This window comes from Rattus norvegicus, chromosome 14 (assembly GCF_036323735.1).
Source record: "Rattus norvegicus strain BN/NHsdMcwi chromosome 14, GRCr8, whole genome shotgun sequence".
Taxonomy (NCBI): domain Eukaryota; kingdom Metazoa; phylum Chordata; class Mammalia; order Rodentia; family Muridae; genus Rattus; species Rattus norvegicus.
The window spans coordinates 71,602,824-71,623,910 of NC_086032.1; the positions used below are offsets into that span (position 1 = coordinate 71,602,824).

General features: G+C 42.2%; 1 protein-coding gene across 11 annotated transcripts in view; it reads right to left on the bottom strand.

The window, feature by feature from the left end:
* Nucleotides 1–21,087, bottom strand: part of Cc2d2a (coiled-coil and C2 domain containing 2A) — an 84,518-nt gene that overhangs the window by 38,989 nt on the left and 24,442 nt on the right. For 10 of the 11 annotated variants that reach the window (XM_063273468.1, XM_063273470.1, XM_063273469.1 and 7 more), the window contains 3 exons: nt 7,848–8,057; nt 7,128–7,234; nt 2,414–2,554 (listed from right to left, as the gene is read on the bottom strand). In XM_063273468.1, coding sequence (XP_063129538.1) covers nt 2,414–2,554; nt 7,128–7,234; nt 7,848–8,057 — 458 coding nt within the window. Of the gene's footprint in view, nt 1–2,413; nt 2,555–7,127; nt 7,235–7,847; nt 8,058–21,087 lie in introns of those variants that run through there. The other variant, XM_063273474.1, reaches the window with a different exon arrangement.

Below are 21,087 nucleotides of genomic sequence, written 5' to 3' on the forward strand. Positions count from 1 at the left end.
GGATGCTGCCATGCCTCCCTTCATGATGATAATGAACTAAACCTCTGAAACTGTAATCTAGCCCCGATTAAATATTTTCCTTTTTAAGGGTTGCCATGGTCACGGTGTCTCTTCCCAGCAATGAAATGAAACTAAGACAGTACTGGATTACATATTTGTGAATGGTCCCTGCTGGTCTTCCAGGAGCCTTTTCCTCATTCCTGACTGGGAAGACTCTTGAGGGGGACATAACAGACAAGCTGCACCCATGTCAGCCTGGCAGTCTGGAGTTTCTGCTAGGTATGGACTGCTGACTCAGTTTTACCTGGTGTGGTCTTCCTCTCTGGCTTTATACTCTGCAATTTTCTCCATTGCCTATGAGGGTTAGCCCAAAATTTGGGTGCAGAAACAAATCCCGGGAGAAATTTGTGAGTTTTTTTGGGGAGGCAGTTTTATTGATTGATTGATTGATTGATTGTATATGGCCGAGCACTGAAGCTAGTATCTTGGCTAAATGTTGGCAAAGGCTGTACTACTGAGCTATATCTCTAGCTTGAGGTTTAGTTTTTTGACTCAGTATTTGAATGGATGCTAAGTGGGAGGTGCTCTGTTAGTTCCATGTACCCAATGTGGCAGGCTCCTGCCTCAAAGAGCAATCACACTTGTATTTACCCTGAACATGTTATGAATGGTTTCAGTTTTGGACAATTACAGCTTCTCCATCAAAATTTATAATTATCTTTAACTGCAAAGTATCTGTTGCTAAGCAAAGTGTTAGATAATTGCCTTAGTTTGTTACTTTTCACACCTATGTATGGGTATACCATTTGTCTCCAAGAGACATGCAGAAAGGGACCAATAACAGCTGCAGAGAGAGCCTTCATGGAAACCAACAGCACGGTGGGGCATTAAACCACACATGGAGCTCTTACAAACTAGGAATCACATGTGTCAGCAAAGTGTACCTTTCCTATACTACAAACAAGGAACAACTGAAATTTGATTGGAAATGAAATGGGAAACACATAACTAGAAAGATTACAGGAGATGGTGAAGTAGTTATCTGTATGAAACAGGAGACAGCAAGTACCAGACAATAAATAGTAGCATATTCTATTCTTTTAAAACTAAAATTTTCTCATTAGAGGGGAAAGGGAAGGGTGGCAGGCAGAAATGAACAGAGGGAACAGAGTGGGAAGGAAGAGGGAGGAAGAGCTCCTAAGAACAGAGAGGTCATCATGAAACACATTTCATGAGCAAGTTCAGGTCCCAGGGATCTGCAGAACTTGTGCAAATTACAGACAAGTAAAGGAAGCATAAAAAAACCCCAGCCCTATGAGAAATCAGGAAAATAGAAATTATACCAGTCAATGTTTGACCCCAACTGGTGACAGGGACACTGGTGAAGGCATTAAGGGGCATCACCCCTTTGGAGTGCATTTGGAGTCAGCTTGTCAAGTGGGAGAATACAATTTCACTTTCAGGGACATACATCCAAGAAACCAAGGTGCATGTACACCAAGGGGTAAGTCTGAAACTCTATGTAGTGAAGTTTGTGGTTATGTGTGTGTGTGTGTGTGTGTGTGTGTGTGTGTGTGTGTATGTGTATGTACATGTGTGGAAGCTAGAGACAGATGTTGAGTGTCTTCCACTATTGTCCCTAGCCTAACTTTTTGATACAGTGTGTTATCCCGAACTTGGTTCTCATCAGTTGGCTAGACTGGCTGGCTAGGGACCTCTGGGATCCATCTGTTCCCAACCCTAGCTTCTAAGCACTAGGATTTAAAACTTGTGCAAGCATGCCTGGCTTTTCTCATGGGTGCTAGGGATTTGAACTCATGTCTTTATGCTTATGCTGCAAGCATTCTCTGGACTGAGCCAACTTCTCCGCTCCTACAGTAGGGACTTATAAAACAATACTGTAGCTGTAAGCTATCCATCACAGAAATATACACAGCACAAAGAAGCAACTGTGTATTCACACAATGATTCTATAAAAGTGGAAAACAAGCAATATTAAATTGTGAATTCTCAGAGAGATGGCTCAGCAGTTAAGAGCACTGACTGCTCTTCCAGAAGTCCTGAGTTCAATTCCCAGCAACCACATGGTGGCTCACAACCATCTGTAATGGGATCCAATGTCCTTTTCTGGTGTGTCTGAAGACAGAGACAGTGTACTCATAAACTTAACATAAATAATTTTTTTAAAAAAATTGTGTATTCTCAGGGGTTACATACAGAGGCAGGAAAACGATGATCATTGAGGCAGACAGCTGTTACCGAGGCTGGAGAGAGGCATGGGAGCTGTCAGGTACCCGAGACACTCTAGTTCTCAGCCTGGGAAGCAGGTACAAGACTGCTTTAAACTGTATCTACGCACTCCACATCTCTATGTATGACGCAGCCAGATAAACCAGTCTCTGAGAAGCCTTACTTTCTCAAGACGAGCTTCAATGGTGTGTTCGTAAACCTCTGGAACTCCCGTAATGACTTCATCTCTTTCCAGACCTTTATGATGGTCTTAAGCAGTGTTCGATCTTTCTCTTGTTCAGCATCTCGCAGCTTTCGAGTCTGCCTATGAGATGTAATCATTGGTGAGTTTGTATCAGCTGTGTTCATTTATAAAACGTTAATAGTGCTTTGTTACTACGTACTGACGCAGACAACCCTCCCTTGTACATGTGGATGCAAAAGTGCAGCCCAGCCCCCTGTGTCATATCGGCTTTCTCTCTTCTTCCACAGCTCTGCCACGGCTTCTGAGTGAATTTGGGATTCTTTGCTTCTGTAATTCACTTATATGGCAATTTTCTCTTGCTAAGAGTTTTCAGTATTTTTGAGAAACTGTTTTGTTAGTAGCTGTGAAAGAAAGTAGAAAAAGAGGGGGTAAGAGCATGGGGTCTGTATTTTGGACATTTTCTTTAATTTATTCTCTCTGAGCTGAATCTCAATTTGATAGGCTAAATTATCTTTTAAAAATCCTTTTCAAACTATTGTCCCTCCTATGGGCAGCTTCCTTTGTAGTTATGACAGGAAGAGAGTAAGAAGAGTGGTTGTCTCAGATGAAGAATGCTGGCATTTCAGGTGTCAGACAAGCACTGAGGGCTCTTCATGCTGACATAAATCGTTGAGTTCTGCACAGAGAGGATGCAGTGCTGCTGCTTGCTGTGAAGAAGTTTAGTGCTAATGAGATGACAAGCGGTTCTGCTTTCAACTCCAGAGATGGCATTTGAAAATGCTTTTCTTTTTATTTCAGTTATTTAATATGTTTTGGGATAATCTGATATATATATTAAACCTTCATAAATGGTAGCCAAATCCAGACTCCAAATTCACTGTAATACAACATAAGTCAGTTAGTGGATTCATTTCGAACAGGTACCATGTGCTGACCAGGGTGCACAGATATGCCTACGAAACAGGCAGTGCCTGTGTGCTCAAATAGTTTGCAGTATAGCCCGGAAGATGGACACATAAGTGATGGCAATGCATGACACAGGGTTGACCTATGAGAACATCCTGAGAAAGCCAAGGGGGCAGGACAATCTAGAAATCAGCATCCTGGCTGTGGGAAGGCCTGAGAATGACAGTTCTACTTGTACTGACTTAGGCTATAGAGACAGTACAGAGAAGTAAAGGTCTCTGGCTTCTTAGTGGTTCAACAGGTGGCTATAGAATAAGGGGGTGGCAAAGTATGACAGTTACTGTTGGGATCCCAGGACTCAGGAATCTCTGATGTCCTTAGGAAGCAAGGGAGTGACAGCCTTGTGTGAATTCTGCTTTGGCACCTACTAGCTAGCCTTGGACAAGCTAAGTCACTTTCCAAGGTCATCTGTGAAATAGGCTTGTTAACAGAAGTCACTTTGCAGGGTTGCTGGGAGGATAAGTTATCACATACGATATGTGTGTGGACCCTAGCCTGGCCTCCGTCCTACAGAGGTCAACTGTCACTGTCAGATGATCTGATCCTCCTTTAGCCCATTATTTGCTACTTCCCTTGCCTTATTTGTCTGTTTATTTACTTAATTATTGGAGGCAGGGTTTCTCTGTGCAGCCCTGGTTGTCCCCAAACTAACACAATAGACCAGGCTGGCCTCAAATTCACAGATCTGCTGTGTCCACCTCCCAAATGCTGCAATTAAAGGTGTGTGCCACCATTGCTCAGCCCTCTGCCTTATTCTTAAAAACTGAAATATCAAATTAATTTACTGAGTTAACACCTTCAGAGTTTTTTCTACTTCCTTTTGCAGTTCCCAACAAGACAATCTCTCAGAAATGCTGAAGACTTTTCTCAACAACAAAAATAATTTTCATATGCATTAAATAGCAAAGAATCCCAGAACATTTAAGTAGAAGCATGGCAGAGCTGTGGAGGAAGAGAGAAGGGTGATTCTTGAGCAGGGTACTAGGTAGTACTCCTGCAGTCCCACGTAGGGGGGACGGAGTCTGCAGCGTGGATGGGGCACCCAGATTGGGCACCGACCTCTGTGTTAATCAACAGGAGAGGATGCCTTTTAGGGGAGAATACAGCTTTAAAGGGCTAAGATGACCACACACTTTGCGGTTTTATTAGCTAGATAGAGGAGGCAAACTGGACCAAGGACAATAAGGAGGACAACTATGTGTCACCAGGGAAGAGCCGGAAAGCCAGTGTCCGCAAGCTGAGAAGGCTGCAGAGGTCTCAGAGGCTGCAGTAAGATCTGCCTCAAAGGCAGGGTGAGTGAGGGGCACGTGACTGTAGTGGAGATGGTACGGAAGTGAATGCTTTCCAGAAGTTTGGCCATAAGTAGAAGTGTGATAAAGAGGTATAACTGGATGACTTCTGTAGTCCTTAAATTCTTATTCACTCAAGAGAGAGCACATCCAGTGTGAAGCCTCAGTAGAGAGTTAAAGTCTCTCCCTGCAGCACATGGCGTCCATGGTTCCTGCCTTAGACATTCTGACTCTTGTTCAAGGGATTACCAAGAGACTCACGATGCTGCTTTAAAACTCAAGTGTGAAACGTTTCAAGTGGTGCTGGTCCAGGTCAACTATACCAACTGAGGGCTCAGCAGATGTCAGGCTGGGGAAACCACAGGAAATTGGGTGTGTGTGTGTGTGATCAGCTGGTTTCAGGGGGCTAAAGAAAAGGTGTACTCAACAAGTGATCTACCCAAGGTTAGTTTCCCTTAGTGAAAACTCAAAGAAGGACTGAACTCCTTTTTAAAAAATAAACAAACAAACAAAAGACTGCATCATCTCTGCTAATGCTCAGTTTTCATCTCCAATACCTGGGGAGTAACTGTAATGGTCCTGTGTAATGAGTCTGCCTCAGATCCAAGTTAACTGTTTTTCAGTGATTCATTAGTACAGTTCTAGGGAAAACCGTGATTGTTTCTCTTCTGTCTCTCCCTCACCACCTCTGTGTGTCTCCATTTCTTCCTTCCCTCTCTTTCTTTCTCTCCCTTTTATTCCTCTTTCTGTGTCTGTCTCTCTCAAGTCCATCACTGTTTTCATACTTACTCTAAGTTAAAACTAAACTACGATCAAATAGAGGCTGTGTTTTAAATATAAGAAATAATTTTAGGACCATATATGTCTATACCTCTAGGATTTGAGAGGCTGAGGCAGGAGGACTGCCACAGATGTGAGGGCAGGCTTGTCTACATAATGAGAAAGGCCTTGCCAAACATCCAACATAACTGTAATAAGAATAATACTTAACATTTTAAGCATACTTTTTTATTCTTTTCCAGTATACAAACTGCACTAATTCTCACTTTGCGAGCAGAATTTCCAACTCATGCCTAGATTGGAGAAAGAAAAACATACATTGAGACTCCATGATTACTATTTTCTTTTCTAAGACCTGGTTCTGTAAAAATACCCACACACTAACACACAGGGATTTTAATTATTGTACAATTAAACACTATCCGAGCAATGCCTGTCGCTTGGGGACTTCACACTCTATAGTAAATGTATTAGTACATCCATATAATAAATGGCGGCCTTTGAACGATACAGACTTAATGTGTGGTGAGAAGCAAAGGACTGAGACGTGAGCACATACAAAAGGAGTATTCAAGTTTCCCCAAAACAATAAAACATGTGCACATAGACCCCATTCATATTTTATACTTCCTTATTTAGGAGCAATGACTAAGTTCTTACATTTTGAATTTTAAGATTATGAATAACTCAAAGAAAGAGAAAAGTCTAGACACTGAACAAGATGCTGCCCACTGACATCTTCTCTCAATCCTCTGAATTCTTTTCAACGATATTACAATTGAAGGCTGCCCTCCCCCTGCCAAATTCACACCGCTTTCCTCCTTCCCAGGATAAAGAATGGGATGGATACCTTTTCTGTCCATAGAACAGATGATTACCTGAGACAAACGGGTATTGTTCATGTGCTCTTAGCAGGCCACACTGTGTAACAGACAGTCTATGGTGGATGGGTTTATCATTGAACACTGCGTCCCAGATTTTCCGATGTGGGAGCATGTTATCAGGCACATCCATCTTAAACTGAGGAACAGACGTCTGTGTCTGCCCAGATTCGATCCTGGTAGCACTGGGTTATTTCTAAATCTCACTTTTGTGAATGATGCTACACATCACGGCATTTGTCTCCCTGTGACACAGGCATGTGGCTCTTTAGACTATACAGCCCCAAGTCTCTTCGTTCCAGCTGGTGGGCACCTTTTGTGCTATACTGATTTTTAAAGTTATTTTTAATAACTTCACATATATACACTTTTTAGTCTTTACCCTTTTTACCTCTCTACTGCCCCTTGTCCACCATGAACCCTCTCCACAAATCACATTTATGATCCTCCAAGGACAATCTGTGTGACATTGAGATTGGAGGTGTCTGTTGGAACCTGGTGGCCTCAGCTGTGGGTACATGAAGACAGTGATTCCCTGTTCTCTCAGAGTCTATGTATAGCCTACAGTTCAGAGGTAAAGGGTCGGTAGCTAGGACCTGAGAGCTCTTCTGCCTTCCTCGATTCTTGGAAATTGAGCTGCATTAATATGTTAAATTACTAACACTGTTTCATTTGGCAGAATTCCATATGAATTCAATGCATTTTCAAAAGTCTGGAAATAAGAACTGCAAACTCACATCTAATGGAACAAGGGAAGTCCTTGAAAACTTTACTCACCGAATTTCAGATTTATACTCATTGATGGTTTTCTGGGTTGTGTCAAGAGACTGATGAGGTTTCTCTGGGTTAAGACTGGTCTCAACAGCTCTTCTTAGTGCTTGAAGCTTAACATGATAGGAATAGAAGTTTTAGGTTAGAAACTCTTTAACCATGAGTTGAAAGATGAGAGCTCTTCTGTGGATGCTTAAGGCTCCAGCAATATTCAGACTTTCACCAAAAGCACCAAAGCTGATACTGACAAAACATTGCTGATTCTGTTTGTGTGAATCTGGAACTCTATGAACAACATTTATCCATCTTTGCTCTGGGAGCAGAATAATCAGACTGCTCATTAGAAATGTAAATTTTACTAAGTATTTCAGAAACAAGTTTACTTTCAAAGATAACAGTGAGTCTTTCTGGGCTCTTCACATAATGGATATGGTAAGCTGCTTCAAGCTTCTGCCTCCTTAACGTTCTCAATGTGATGGACTTTATCTTGATCTGTGAGCCCAAGTAAACCCTTTCTTCTTCAAGTTGCTTTTGTCATGGCATTTTAGCACAGCAACGGGAAGAGGAAATAAGACACCTTCCTTTTGCCTCTAGGTAGGACAGTGTCATACGCCCTGGACAGAGAACATGTGAAATGGGGACAGAAATGTTTGATGTTAGAAGCATCCCCAGTGGTTAATCAGAACAACCAGCCCCAACAACAACAAGTATGGAGAACACAAGTACCTTATCTGTAAGAAATTTTGTCTTGTTTCTTTGCTGTCTTGCAAGGAACTGGTCATACAACTGGGCCAGTTTGGATGCCAAGACATGCTCTCTGCTAAAACAGGGATGATGAGTGAAGATTAAGCCCGAAATATCGATGTCCAGTTGGAAATTTCCTGGAGGCTCTCCAGATGCAATCATATGCTGTCTACTGTGGACATACTTCTCTGCCTGCCAAAGAGAGCAGACTTAAGTCTTGTTCTCAAAGGAAAGTCTGTCAGATGCAAACAATCATGGATCTTTTTCCTGTAGACTTCCTTGTTTCTTGAAGTCTTGTGTTTTATAGCTGATGCCCATGACTATTTGAATCACAGATGCCCTTTGTGGTAAAAATTTGTAGCATGTTGAATAATGGGAGGGAGGGAGGTGGGGGAAGGCTGAGCCCTATGTGCAGAAAACAAGAAGGGAATTCCTTGGTATGGAGTGTATCAAATGAGACTGTTTTCCTTCTAGAACCTTTCCAAAATATTTCCCATCAATCACCACTGTTTACTGAAGCCGGGAGCATCATTCATTTTGTGCTTATATTCCTGGTTAGAGACAGACTGCCATTAGGGTGTGCTGCTTTAAGAAAGAGTACCCAGTGCTTTAAGACAGTACCAAGTGCTTTGAGACAGAGTACTCAATGCTTTTGGCACAGATGAGTTCTTTGATTTCTTCATTATTGTTGAATAAATCAGATGATACATGTGAGGAATTTGGGAACATGTCTATCGAGCCACAACATGCCAATTAAATCCTCCTCAGTTTCTTGTTTCTACAGGTGAAGATACAGAGAGCCTCAGAGATGGTGTGGTTTCCAGAAACTCTCAAAGCAAGCTCAGTGAAGTGGGCATGTCATCATTTTGTGGAGTACAGTTCATATGCAAACCACATAGCTAATGTATTCCTATTCAAGATTATGATGCTTTAAGACACACAATCAGTTTCAAAAGGATGTTTAAAATAAGGTCTGATAAATGAGGGGGACTAGGTGGGAGGAAGCAGGGGTATTCAGGAGTGATAAGATGGAGTAATAGAATATGGACATAATTAATTGCATGCATGTTGGACATTGTCAAAAATAAATAAAAGGTTAGTATGGTTTCTCATTAAAGTTAAGCTGAATGCTATTTTAAAGGAGAATCTGAATATTTCAGTAATTAAATATAGGACACACTATATTAGGTCCTGTAAGAAACCATTAATTCCTTCCTGGTTGCTGCTGCCGCGGAGAGCTCATAGGCAGCACCCCACGAGCAAACTTGAGCCTCGGGACCACAGGTAAGACCAACTTTTCTGCTGCAAGCGACCTGCCTGGTGAACTCAGGACACACAGAGGCAAAATTCCTCTAGGACCGGGCACTTCCGGTATTTATGGGGGGGGGGGAGTCCCAAACCGGCGGATCCCTGCCCGCAGCAGCTCTCTACTCCCAAACCCCGTGGGAGAGAGACCTCACCGCCTGGTCAGGTGGGCACTCCTGAGGCTGCAGAGCGGAAGAGACCACCAACACTGCCCACCCCTGCTCACATCCCTGGCCCAAGAGGAAACTGTATACGGCCTCTGGGTCCCCGTAGAGGAGGGCCCAGGAGCAGCAGATCCACTGCATCTGAGACACCGCCAGAACCAGAAGGGACCGACCGGATAAACAGTTCTCTGCACCAAATCCCGTGGGAGGGAGAGCTAAACCTTCAGAGAGGCAGACACACCTGGGAAACCAGAAGAGACTGCACTCTGCACACATCTCTGACGCCAGAGGAAAACACCAAACGCCATCTGGAACCCTGGTGCACGGAAGCTCCCGGAAAGGGCGGCGCAGATCTTCCTGGTTACTGCCACCTCGGAGAGCTCGTAGGCAGCACCCCATGAGCAAACTTGAGCCTCGGAACCACAGGTAAGACCAACTTTTCTGCTGCAAGTGACCTGCCTGGTGAACTCAAGACACAGGCCCACAGGAACAGCTGAAGACCTATACACTGTCAGAAATGGCAGAACAAAGTAACACTAGAGATAATCTGATGGCGAGAGGCAAGCGCAGGAACCCAAGCAACAGAAACCAAGACTACATGGCATCATCGGAGCCCAATTCTCCCACCAAAGCAAACACGGAATATTCAAACACACCAGAAAAGCAAGATCTAGTTTCAAAATCATATTTGATCATGATGTTGGAGGACTTCAAGAAAGACGTGAAGAACTCCCTTAGAGAACAAGTAGAAGCCTACAGAGAGGAATCGCAAAAATCCCTGAAAGAATTCCAGGAAAACATAAATAAACAAGTAGAAGCCCATAGAGAGGAGTCACAAAAATCCCTGAAAGAATTCCAGGAAAACATAAATAAACAAGTAGAAGCCCATAGAGAGGAGTCACAAAAATCCCTGAAAGAATTCCAGGAAAACACAATCAAACAGCTGAAGGAATTAAAAATGGAAAAAGAAGCAATCAAGAAAGAACACATGGAAACAACCCTGGATATAGAAAACCAAAAGAAGAGACAAGGAGCTGTAGATATGAGCTTCACCAACAAAATACAAGAGATGGAAGAGAGAATCTCAGGAGCAGAAGATTCCATAGAAATCATTGACTCAATTGTCAAAGATAATGTAAAGCGGAAAAAGCTACTGGTCCAAAACATACAGGAAATCCAGGACTCAATGTGAAGATCAAACCTAAGGATAATAGGTATAAAAGAGAGTGAAGACTCCCAGCTCAAAGGACCAGTAAATATCTTCAACAAAATCATAGAAGAAAACTTCCCTAACCTAAAAAAAGAGATACCCATAGGCATACAAGAAGCCTACAGAACTCCAAATAGATTGGACCAGAAAAGAAACACCTCCCGACACATAATAGTCAAAACACCAAATGCACAAAATAAAGAAAGAATATTAAAAGCAGTAAGGGAAAAAGGTCAAGTAACATATAAAGGCAGACCTATCAGAATCACACCAGACTTTTCGCCAGAAACTATGAAAGCCAGAAGATCCTGGACAGATGTCATACAGACCCTAAGAGAACACAAATGCCAGCCCAGGTTACTGTATCCTGCAAAACTCTCAATTAACATAGATGGAGAAACCAAGATATTCCATGACAAAACCAGATTTACACAATATCTTTCTACAAATCCAGCACTACAAAGGATAATAAATGGTAAAGCCCAACATAAGGAGGCAAGCTATACCCTAGAAGAAGCAAGAAACTAATCGTCTTGGCAACAAAACAAAGAGAAGAAAAGCACACAAACATAGCCTCATATCCAAATATGAATATAACAGGAAGCAATAATCGCTATTCCTTAATATCTCTCAACATCAATGGCCTCAACTCCCCAATAAAAAGACATAGATTAACAAACTGGATACGCAACGAGGACCCTGCATTCTGCTGCCTACAGGAAACACACCTCAGAGACAAAGACAGACATTACCTCAGAGTGAAAGGCTGGAAAACAACTTTCCAAGCAAATGGTCGGAAGAAGCAAGCTGGAGTAGCCATTCTAATATCAAATAAAATCAATTTTCAACTAAAATTCATCAAAAAAGATAAGGAAGGACACTTCATATTCATCAAAGGAAAAATCCACCAAGATGAACTCTCAATCCTAAATATCTATGCCCCAAATACAAGGGCACCTACATACGTAAAAGAAACCTTACTAAAGCTCAAAACACACATTGCACCTCACACAATAATAGTAGGAGATTTCATCAATGGACAGATCATGGAAACAGAAATTAAACAAAGACATAGACAGACTAAGAGAAGTCATGAGCCAAATGGACTTAACAGATATTTATAGAACATTCTATCCTAAAGCAAAAGGATATACCTTCTCAGCTCCTCATGGTACTTTCTCCAAAATTGACCATATAATTGGTCAAAAAATGGGCCTCAACAGGTACAGAAAGATAGAAATAATCCCATGCGTGCTATTGGATCACCATGGCCTAAAACTGGTCTTCAATAACAATAAGGGAAGAATGCCCACATATACGTGGAAATTGAACAATGCTCTACTCAATGATAACCTGGTCAAGGAAGAAATAAAGAAAGAAATTAAAGACTTTTTAGAATTTAATGAAAATGAAGGTACAACATACCCAAACTTATGGGACACAATGAAAGCTGTGCTAAGAGGAAAACTCATAGTGCTGAGTGCCTGCAGAAAGAAACAGGAAAGAGCGTATGTCAGCAGCTTGACAGCATACCTAAAAGCTCTAGAACAAAAAGAAGCAAATACACCCAGGAGGAGTAGAAGGCAGGAAATAATCAAACTCAGAGCTGAAATCAACCAAGTAGAAACAAAAAGGACCATAGAAAGAATCAACAGAACCAAAAGTTGGTTCTTTGAGAAAATCAACAAGATAGATAAACCCTTAGCCAGACTAACGAGAGGACACAGAGAGTGTGTCCAAATTAACAAAATCAGAAATGAAAAGGGAGACATAACTACAGATTCAGAGGAAATTCAAAAAAATCATCAGATCTTACTATAAAAGCCTATATTGAACAAAACTTGAAAATCTGCAGGAAATGGACAATTTCCTAGACAGATACCAGGTACCGAAGTTAAATCAGGAACAGATAAACCAGTTAAACAACCCCATAACTCCTAAGGAAATAGAAGCAGTCATTAAAGGTCTCCCAACGAAAAAGAGCCCAGGTCCAGACGGGTTTAGTGCAGAATTCTATCAGACCTTCATAGAAGACCTCATACCAATATTATCCAAACTATTCCACAAAATTGAAACAGATGGAGCACTACCGAATTCCTTCTATGAAGCCACAATTACTCTTATACCTAAACCACACAAAGACCCAACACAGAAAGAGAACTTCAGACCAATTTCCCTTATGAATATCGACGCAAAAATACTCAATAAAATTCTGGCAAACCGAATCCAAGAGCACATCAAAACAATCATCCACCATGATCAAGTAGGCTTCATCCCAGGCATGCAAGGATGGTTTAATATACGGAAAACCATCAACCTGATCCATTATATAAACAAACTGAAAGAACAAAACCACATGATCATTTCATTAGATGCTGAGAAAGCATTTGACAAAATTCAACACCCCTTCATGATAAAAGTCCTGAAAAGAATAGGAATTCAAGGCCCATACCTAAACATAGTAAAAGCCATATACAGCAAACCAGCTGCTAATATTAAACTAAATGGAGAGAAACTTGAAGCAATCCCACTAAAATCAGGGACTAGACAAGGCTGCCCACTCTCTTCCTACTTATTCAATATAGTTCTTGAAGTTCTAGCTAGAGCAATCAGACAACAAAAGGAGGTCAAGGGGATACAGATCGGAAAAGAAGAAGTCAAAATATCACTATTTGCAGATGATATGATAGTATATTTAAGTGATCCCAAAAGTTCCACCAGAGAACTACTAAAGCTGATAAACAACTTCAGCAAAGTGGCTGGGTATAAAATTAACTCAAATAAATCAGTAGTCTTCCTCTACACAAAAGAGAAACAAGCCGAGAAAGAAATTAGGGAAACGACACCCTTCATAATAGACCCAAATAATATAAAGTACCTCGGTGTGACTTTAACCAAGCAAGTAAAAGATTTATACAATAAGAACTTCAAGACTCTGAAGAAAGAAATTGAAGAAGACCTCAGAAGATGGAAAGATCTCCCATGCTCATGGATTGGCAGGATTAATATAGTAAAAATGGCCATTTTACCAAAAGCGATCTACAGATTCAATGCAATCCCCATCAAAATACCAATCCAATTCTTCAAAGACCTAGACAGAACAATTTGCAAATTCATCTGGAATAACAAAAACCCCAGGATAGCTAAAACTATCCTCAACAATAAAAGGACTTCAGGGGGAATCACTATCCCTGAACTCAAGCAGTATTACAGAGCAATAGTGATAAAAACTGCATGGTATTGTTATAGAGACAGACAGATAGACCAATGGAACAGAATTGAAGACCCAGAAATGAACCCACACACCTATGGGCACTTGATTTTTGACAAAGGAGCCAAAACCATCAAATGGAAAAAAGATAGCATTTTCAGCAAATGGTGCTGGTTCAACTGGAGGTCAACATGTAGAAGAATGCAGATCGATCCATGCTTATCACCCTGTACAAAGCTTAAGTCCAAGTGGATCAAGGACCTCCACATCAAACCAGATACACTCAAACTAATGAAGAAAAACTCGGGTAGCATCTGGAACACATGGGCAATGGAAAAAAATTCCTGAACAAAACACCAATGGCTTATGCACTAAGATCAAGAATCGACAAATGGGATCTCATAAAACTGCAAAGCTTCTGTAAGGCAAAGGACACTGTGGTTAGGACAAAATGGCAACCAACAGATTGGGAAAAGATCTTTACCAATCCTACAACAGATAGAGGCCTTATATCCAAAATACACAAAGAACTCAAGAAGTTAGACCGCAGGGAGACAAATAACCCTATTAAAAAATGGGGTTCAGAGCTAAACAAAGAATTCACAGCTGAGGAATGCCGAATGGCTGAGAAACACCTAAAGAAATGTTCATCATCTTTAGTCATAAGGGAAATGCAAATCAAAACAACCCTGAGATTTCACCTCACAGTGAGAATGGCTAAGATCAAAAACTCAGGTGACAGCAGATGCTGGCGAGGATGCGGAGAAAGAGGAACACTCCTCCATTGTTGGTGGGATTGCAGACTGGTAAAACCATTCTGGAAATCAGTCTGGAGGTTCCTCAGAAAATTGGACATTGAACTGCCTGAGGATCCAGCTATACCTCTCTTGGGCATATACCCACAATATGCCCCAACATAGAAAAAAGACACGTGCTGTACTATGTTCATCTCAGCCTTATTTATAATAGCCAGAAGCTGGAAAGAACCCAGATGCCCTTCAACAGAGGAATGGATACAGAAAATGTGGTACATCTACACAATGGAATATTACTCAGCTATCAAAAACAATGACTTTATGAAATTCATAGGCAAATGTTTGGGACTGGAAAATATCATCCTGAGTGAGCTAACACAATCACAGAAAAACACACATGGTATGCACTCATTGATAAGTGGCTATTATCCCAAATGCTTGAATTACCCTAGATGCCTAGAACAAATGAAACTCAAGACGGATGATCAAAATGTGAATGCTTCACTCCTTCTTTAAAAGGGGAACAAGAATACCCTTGGCAGGAATAGAGAGGCAAATATTAAAACAGACACAGAAGGAACACCCATTCAGAGCCTGCCCCACATGTGGCCCATACATATACAGCCATCCAATTAGACAAGATGGATGAAGCAAAGAAGTGCAGGCTGACAGGAGCCGGATGTAGATCGCTCCTGAGAGACACAGCCAGAATACAGCAAACACAGAGGCGAATGCCAGCAGCAAACCACTGACCTGAGAATAGGACCCCCGTTGAAGGAATCAGAGAAAGAACTGGAAGAGCTCAAAGGGGCTTGAGACCCCATATGTACAGCAATGCCAACCAACCAGAGCTTCCAGGGACTAAGCCACTACCTAAAGACTATACTTGGCCTGACCCTGGACTCTGACCTCATAGGTAGCAATGAATATCCTAGTAAGAGCACCAGTGGAAGGGGAAGCCCTGGGTCCTGCTAAGACCGAACCCCCAGTGAACTAGATTGTTGGGGGGAGGGCGGCAATGGGGGGAGGATGGGGAGGGGAACACACATAAGGAAGGGGGGGAGGGGGATGGTTGCCTGGAAACCGGGAAAGGGAATAACACTCGAAATGTATATAAGAAATACTCAAGTTAATAAAAAAAAAGGAAAACATTAATTCTAAATATACATGAATAGTGTATATATTTGCTCATCCGGAAGAACCATGTAGAACCGACTAGGTAAGAAATGACTGGGTAACCGGTTGTGGTGGCACACACCAGTAGGATTTGCTGAAGGAGGCAGAGGCAGGAGGATTACGAGTTCGAGGCCAGCCTGGGCTACACAAAAAGAAATGACTGGCTAAAACTCATATATCCTTTCTTAGAATTCCAGTACAAAGAAGCAAAGGAAGGCTCATATGAACATGCGTTACGAGAAATACACATACAGAAAACTATGTTGACAGTAATAACTGCAAAGCCAGACACTCTATTAAATGAATGAGATGTTTCTATGCACAGACACACACACACACACACACACACACACACACACAGAGAGAGAGAGAGAGAGAGAGAGAGAGAGAGAGACAGAGACAGAGAAAGAGAAAGAGAGAGAGACATACACAGATGTGACAAAAGTATAGAGATAGCTCCTTCTCTTTCTAGTCAGCTGTGGACTAACATTATAATCATGGCTCTCTAATGCCAGAATCTCCTCTTCTGCCCGTTCCAAGCCTCATCCCACCAGGTAAGGGCTTTTCCCTTCTCTATGTTGGCTGTTACTTGGTTCTGGACTTCAGTAGACTGCAGACATCCAGCAATCCCTGCTGCATAAAGAGGATGGTGCATGCAAGGCTCCACATACTGGACAAAGGCCAACTGAGTGTTTCTCCTCAGCCTACCATTTCTGTAGATGAAGATACAGAGGGGCCCAGAGATACGCAGAAATTTGCCCAAGGTCCCAAAGCACAGCCAGGGTAGCCTTGGGACTTCTGCTCCCAATCCAGTATACCTACCTGAGACATGCAAAAGGATTACATGTAGATAGTACTGGTCATGTTCCCCATAGATGATGTAGGGTGGGATCACCAGTGCTGCCATGGAGTTTTACAACATCCATTTACCCTAATAATTTGCAAATAAAACATTTATGCCACACAATCTTGCAATTTTCTGGTTAACATAAATAGCTTCCAAAGCTCCTTCCAGCAAAAGAATTGAGCAACTGGTCTTAAAGCAATCCTTCCTGACTTCAGTCAGCGGCTATTACACTTCGACAGTCTATTAATGTGGAAAATATGTATGGAAATGAGAGGTGGCAATAAAATTCACATATTCCTATGACCACTCAGATAATCTGCATTAATTAAAATAACTTCAGTGTAGCAAAACAAGGCTAATTAAATGTCAATCACTGGTGTGGTGGGAGTTTCCTCTCTGGCAGAGTCCTGTCCCACTCTCCCCTCTCCATGGGCGTTTCCAGAGTTATTAGTCATTCAGGGTGTGGTTCTCAGGCTCCAGCCTGTATTCTCTGGATGAGTAAGAGTCTGTTGCTATGCATTCCCAGTGTTGCCCGCGGCACTTTTACCCAGCATTCCTCTCCCAGCTCAGGATGAGCTCACCCTCCAGTAACTGCTGCTGGTCTATCTTCAGCGCTAAGCTCAGACATTCAGAATGCCCAACCCTCACTGTTTCTGGGAGAAAGAACCCTGGGTCTTGTCTTCTTCTATCTGCTTCCATTTCTTAGAGACCGAGAACTGTCATGGAAGAAACAGCAATGGTTCCTTCCAAGGAGAGAGAGTATTTCCAGATTGTTTTTCAACTTGTGAAGTTGACATGATTCCTCATTCTTTATTTGAAAACTAAAAAGTAAGGCTGTAAGAGGAAGTGTTGGTGGGTGATCTACTAGTATTCTCTACATGGTCCCGAGAAAATAATAACAAAGCTCAATCAAGTGCAGTACCTCAGGCAGATGCCTTGTCTTCTCTTTCAGGTCTTCTTGGAGACCATTCTCAGTTTACTTTTCCAAGGACCCTGCCATATTGCCTGGATTATGGCCTGGGTGGGTATATGATTCCTTTACAACCGACTGTTATTTGTCTAAGCATTGACAGAGTGAGATGGGGAAATAGCATTCTTTTCCTCTAGAGCTGTGAGCTAGACCATCAAAGGTCTCTCTCTCTCTCTCTCTCTCTCTCTCTCTCTCTCTCTCTCTCTCTCTATCTCTCTCTCTCTCTCACACACACACACACACACACACACACACACACACCCCTTTCCCAACATATGGAAAATTCTGCAAAAGGCAAAAATCAGAGGAAAGCAAGAGAGAGAGAGAGAGAGAGAGAGAGAGAGAGAGAGAGAGAGAGAGAGAGAGAGAGACTGAGACCCTTCCAGCACCCAGCCCAAGTTCTAGTCTTCGGCTGTGTTTCCTTTGCCTCCTCCTTCAGGTTTATAATTTGGCCTCAGTTTGGGAACTGGTTTGCACTGGGTTTCTGGCATTTGCAACCAATGCAGGCTTTCTGTAAGAAATTGGGAAGAAGAGCAGGAAGGGCAAGTGCAAATGTTATCAAGCAGTAATTAGCAAAGAGGATGGTTTTCTTGCAATTTCCTCAAACTGGTATAGCAGACTGTCCCCAGCCAACATAGTACCTTTAGCCTCTGGCTCCTTTTCTGTCTCCTCATATGGCACACAAAGATTAAGGGCAACTTTGGACGTTGCAACCTTTGGATTCCTAAAACTTAGTACAGCATAGTACACAGCAGATTCCCAGTTAAAGATAGAACAGCACAGAAGGGGAAGGTGGAAGGAGCCCAGCAGCTGCCGGGCTGGCCTTCAGTGACGAGCACACTTTGCTACTGTCATTGGGAAAACTGCATTTTCTGTTATGTTTTGTTCTATTAGATATTTTTTTAAATTTTAGACTTGAATTGGTCCCCTCATAAAACCTGTTAAATTGTATAGCTTCTTTGAAGTTTAACTGTGTGTTTGTACATCTGTTTTTATTCCTTCATCATTGGTAACCTCATCTCAATTCAGAAGCTGCACATTATCCTGCTTTTAAGCGACACAGATCCATCATTGGAATTGATGGTCTAGGAGAACGGCTTTATTTAATGGTATTTAGTTCCTGCTGGGCTGAGTGAGCATTGGAGTTGGGGCCTCTCAGTGTGAGCACCAAGAGTCCTTTAAAGGCCCAAAGGATTGCTGACTCCTGATCTAGTAGTGGGGTTTTATTTCCATCAGCTGATAAAACAAAGCCGGGGCCCAGGGAAAGCTATTTAGCACAAGAGATGGTTGAATCCAAGAGTGGACTAGAAGGAAAGGCATTTCTGGATATACTTTGGCACAGCATTTTGCTGTTGTTTGAGGCAGAGTCTTTCTTGTAGCCCTTGCTGACCTGGAGCTAACTCTGTAGACTTGGCTGGTCTTATTCTTACAGAGATCTGCCTGCCTCTGCCACCCCAAGTGCTGGGATTAAATGAGTGTGCTACCACACCTAGCTCTTTCTCCTCTTAAGCTGATTACTTCAGATATTCTGTTACAGTGAAGGAAAGCTGACTAACACAGTCACCGTGTGTATCTTCCACATCTTCTTTATTTATCCATTCATGTGATAGCCAGTGAGATTCTTCCCATGTTTCAGGCTACTGTCAAGAGTACTGTGGCAGGTGAGGTGAGAGGGGACAGGAAGGTGTTAGTCAGAGGATATATATGTAGAGCCAGGAAGAGTCAGTTTGAAAGGATCTCTTGAACAGTATGGTGCTTTGATGGTGGTGTATTTCCTTGGAAAATGTAAGGAGATTACCTGTTAAGTATTAGCAGCCCACAAAAACTAACCATGAGGTAATCAGTAATGCCAGACCCTACCATTCTATAGTGTATACATCCTTCAAATGTCATGCTGAAAGTAAGAAAAACACACAGTGCTATTTGTTGTCTTGGTTAGTTTTAACTGTCGACCTGACACAACCTAGAGACACCCAAGAGGAGACCCCTCCATTGCAGGATTGCCTAGATCAAATTGGGCAATTGGTACAATTTCTTTGGCACTTCGTGAGGTAAATCATCAAATAGTTTTAGCGGTCTCAGCCCGTGTCTAGAGGGGGAAGGTCACACACCTGAGGTGGCATAGGACCATCCGGTTTTACATCCTAATGGCATTCTCCTGGCCAGTTTTACTCTCGGTGCAACTGACAATCTGATTCCTTAACTTCGGTATATTTCCAAACTAGCTTAGAACTGCTAAGGAACAGATTCACTGGCTCCCAAAGATGGCTTTTCTATTAGTTATCCAAGTTTTCTAATCTTATCCATCATTTAGTACTTTGTTATATTAACGTTTCATGCTTAGATGGCTGGATGAAGAGATGGATTGATGGGTTAAAAGACATAGGTATAAGTTCATGTTGTCTTGATTACTAATTTTATCACGTCTTTGTTTTGTGATAAGTAGTTGATAAATCCCCCTGGCTGGGACCTACATGTAAACCTACTTCCAGGATCACCCTTCTGCACAAAGCAGCCATTCATTAACATCTGCCAATAAGATCTACTTTACAGAAGTTTGAAATTTAAAAAGAGTCATCTGAATGGTCATCTCAGCACTCACAAGAACCCAGCAGGTCATAGACATTATTATCATTCCTACTTTTTAATGAAGGAGAGACCAGAGAGTAAAGGGATTGCCCAGAGTTGCACAGTAGACAGTATATGTGTGTGCAGACAAATGGAGTGGGACCTGTATCTTGTCTGCTCACCACTCCACTGTACAGAATGGCTGTCATATGCTCACCACTCCACTGTACAGAATGGCTGTCATATGCTCACCACTCCACTGTACAGAATGGCTGTCATATGCTCACCACTCCACTGTACAGAATGGCTGTCATATGCTCACCACTCCACTGTACAGAATGGCTGTCATATGCTCACCACTCCACTGTACAGAATGGCTGTCATATGCCCATTCTGTTTTATTTAATCAGTGCAAAGATACTACAAACTTGAAATGATGTCTGATGTTTGTCCCTCAGAGTCTGGATGCTGGAAGTTTGGTCACCTCGAGTTTGTTGCTTGTTGACACGGTAGGGATTGTCCTTAGAGGTGATTCATGCTGGTCCCATGGAGTGGACCAGTTCTCAAGAGATGATTTGTTTTAAAGCAGATCCTGCCATTTTAAATTGTCTCTCTGTCTCTCATTATCATCACATGAGCTTTCTTACACATATTCCTATTATTGTGACAGCAGTTTCCCCGAGGCTCCCAGCAGAGCTGAGCAGTTGTTGGCACTGTGCTCTTGAACCCCTAGAACTGTGAGATAAATAAATGTCTTTTCTTAGTAAATCTCTAAGGTATTCTGTCATGGTAGCACACATTTTCTCATTCAGTCTGCACAGAGTCTCTAGGAAGAAGATGCTATTGCTAATCCTACTCTACAGGCAAAAGATACAAGACACAGAAAGAGACTGAGGACGCAGTTCACCACACAAGCAGTAAATCAAGGACCCAAATCCGGCAGTGTGGTAGAGATATTCAGATGTGAAGGAAGGGATGTAGAGGGACAGTAAACGTCCCTTAGGAGAGAGGGGAGA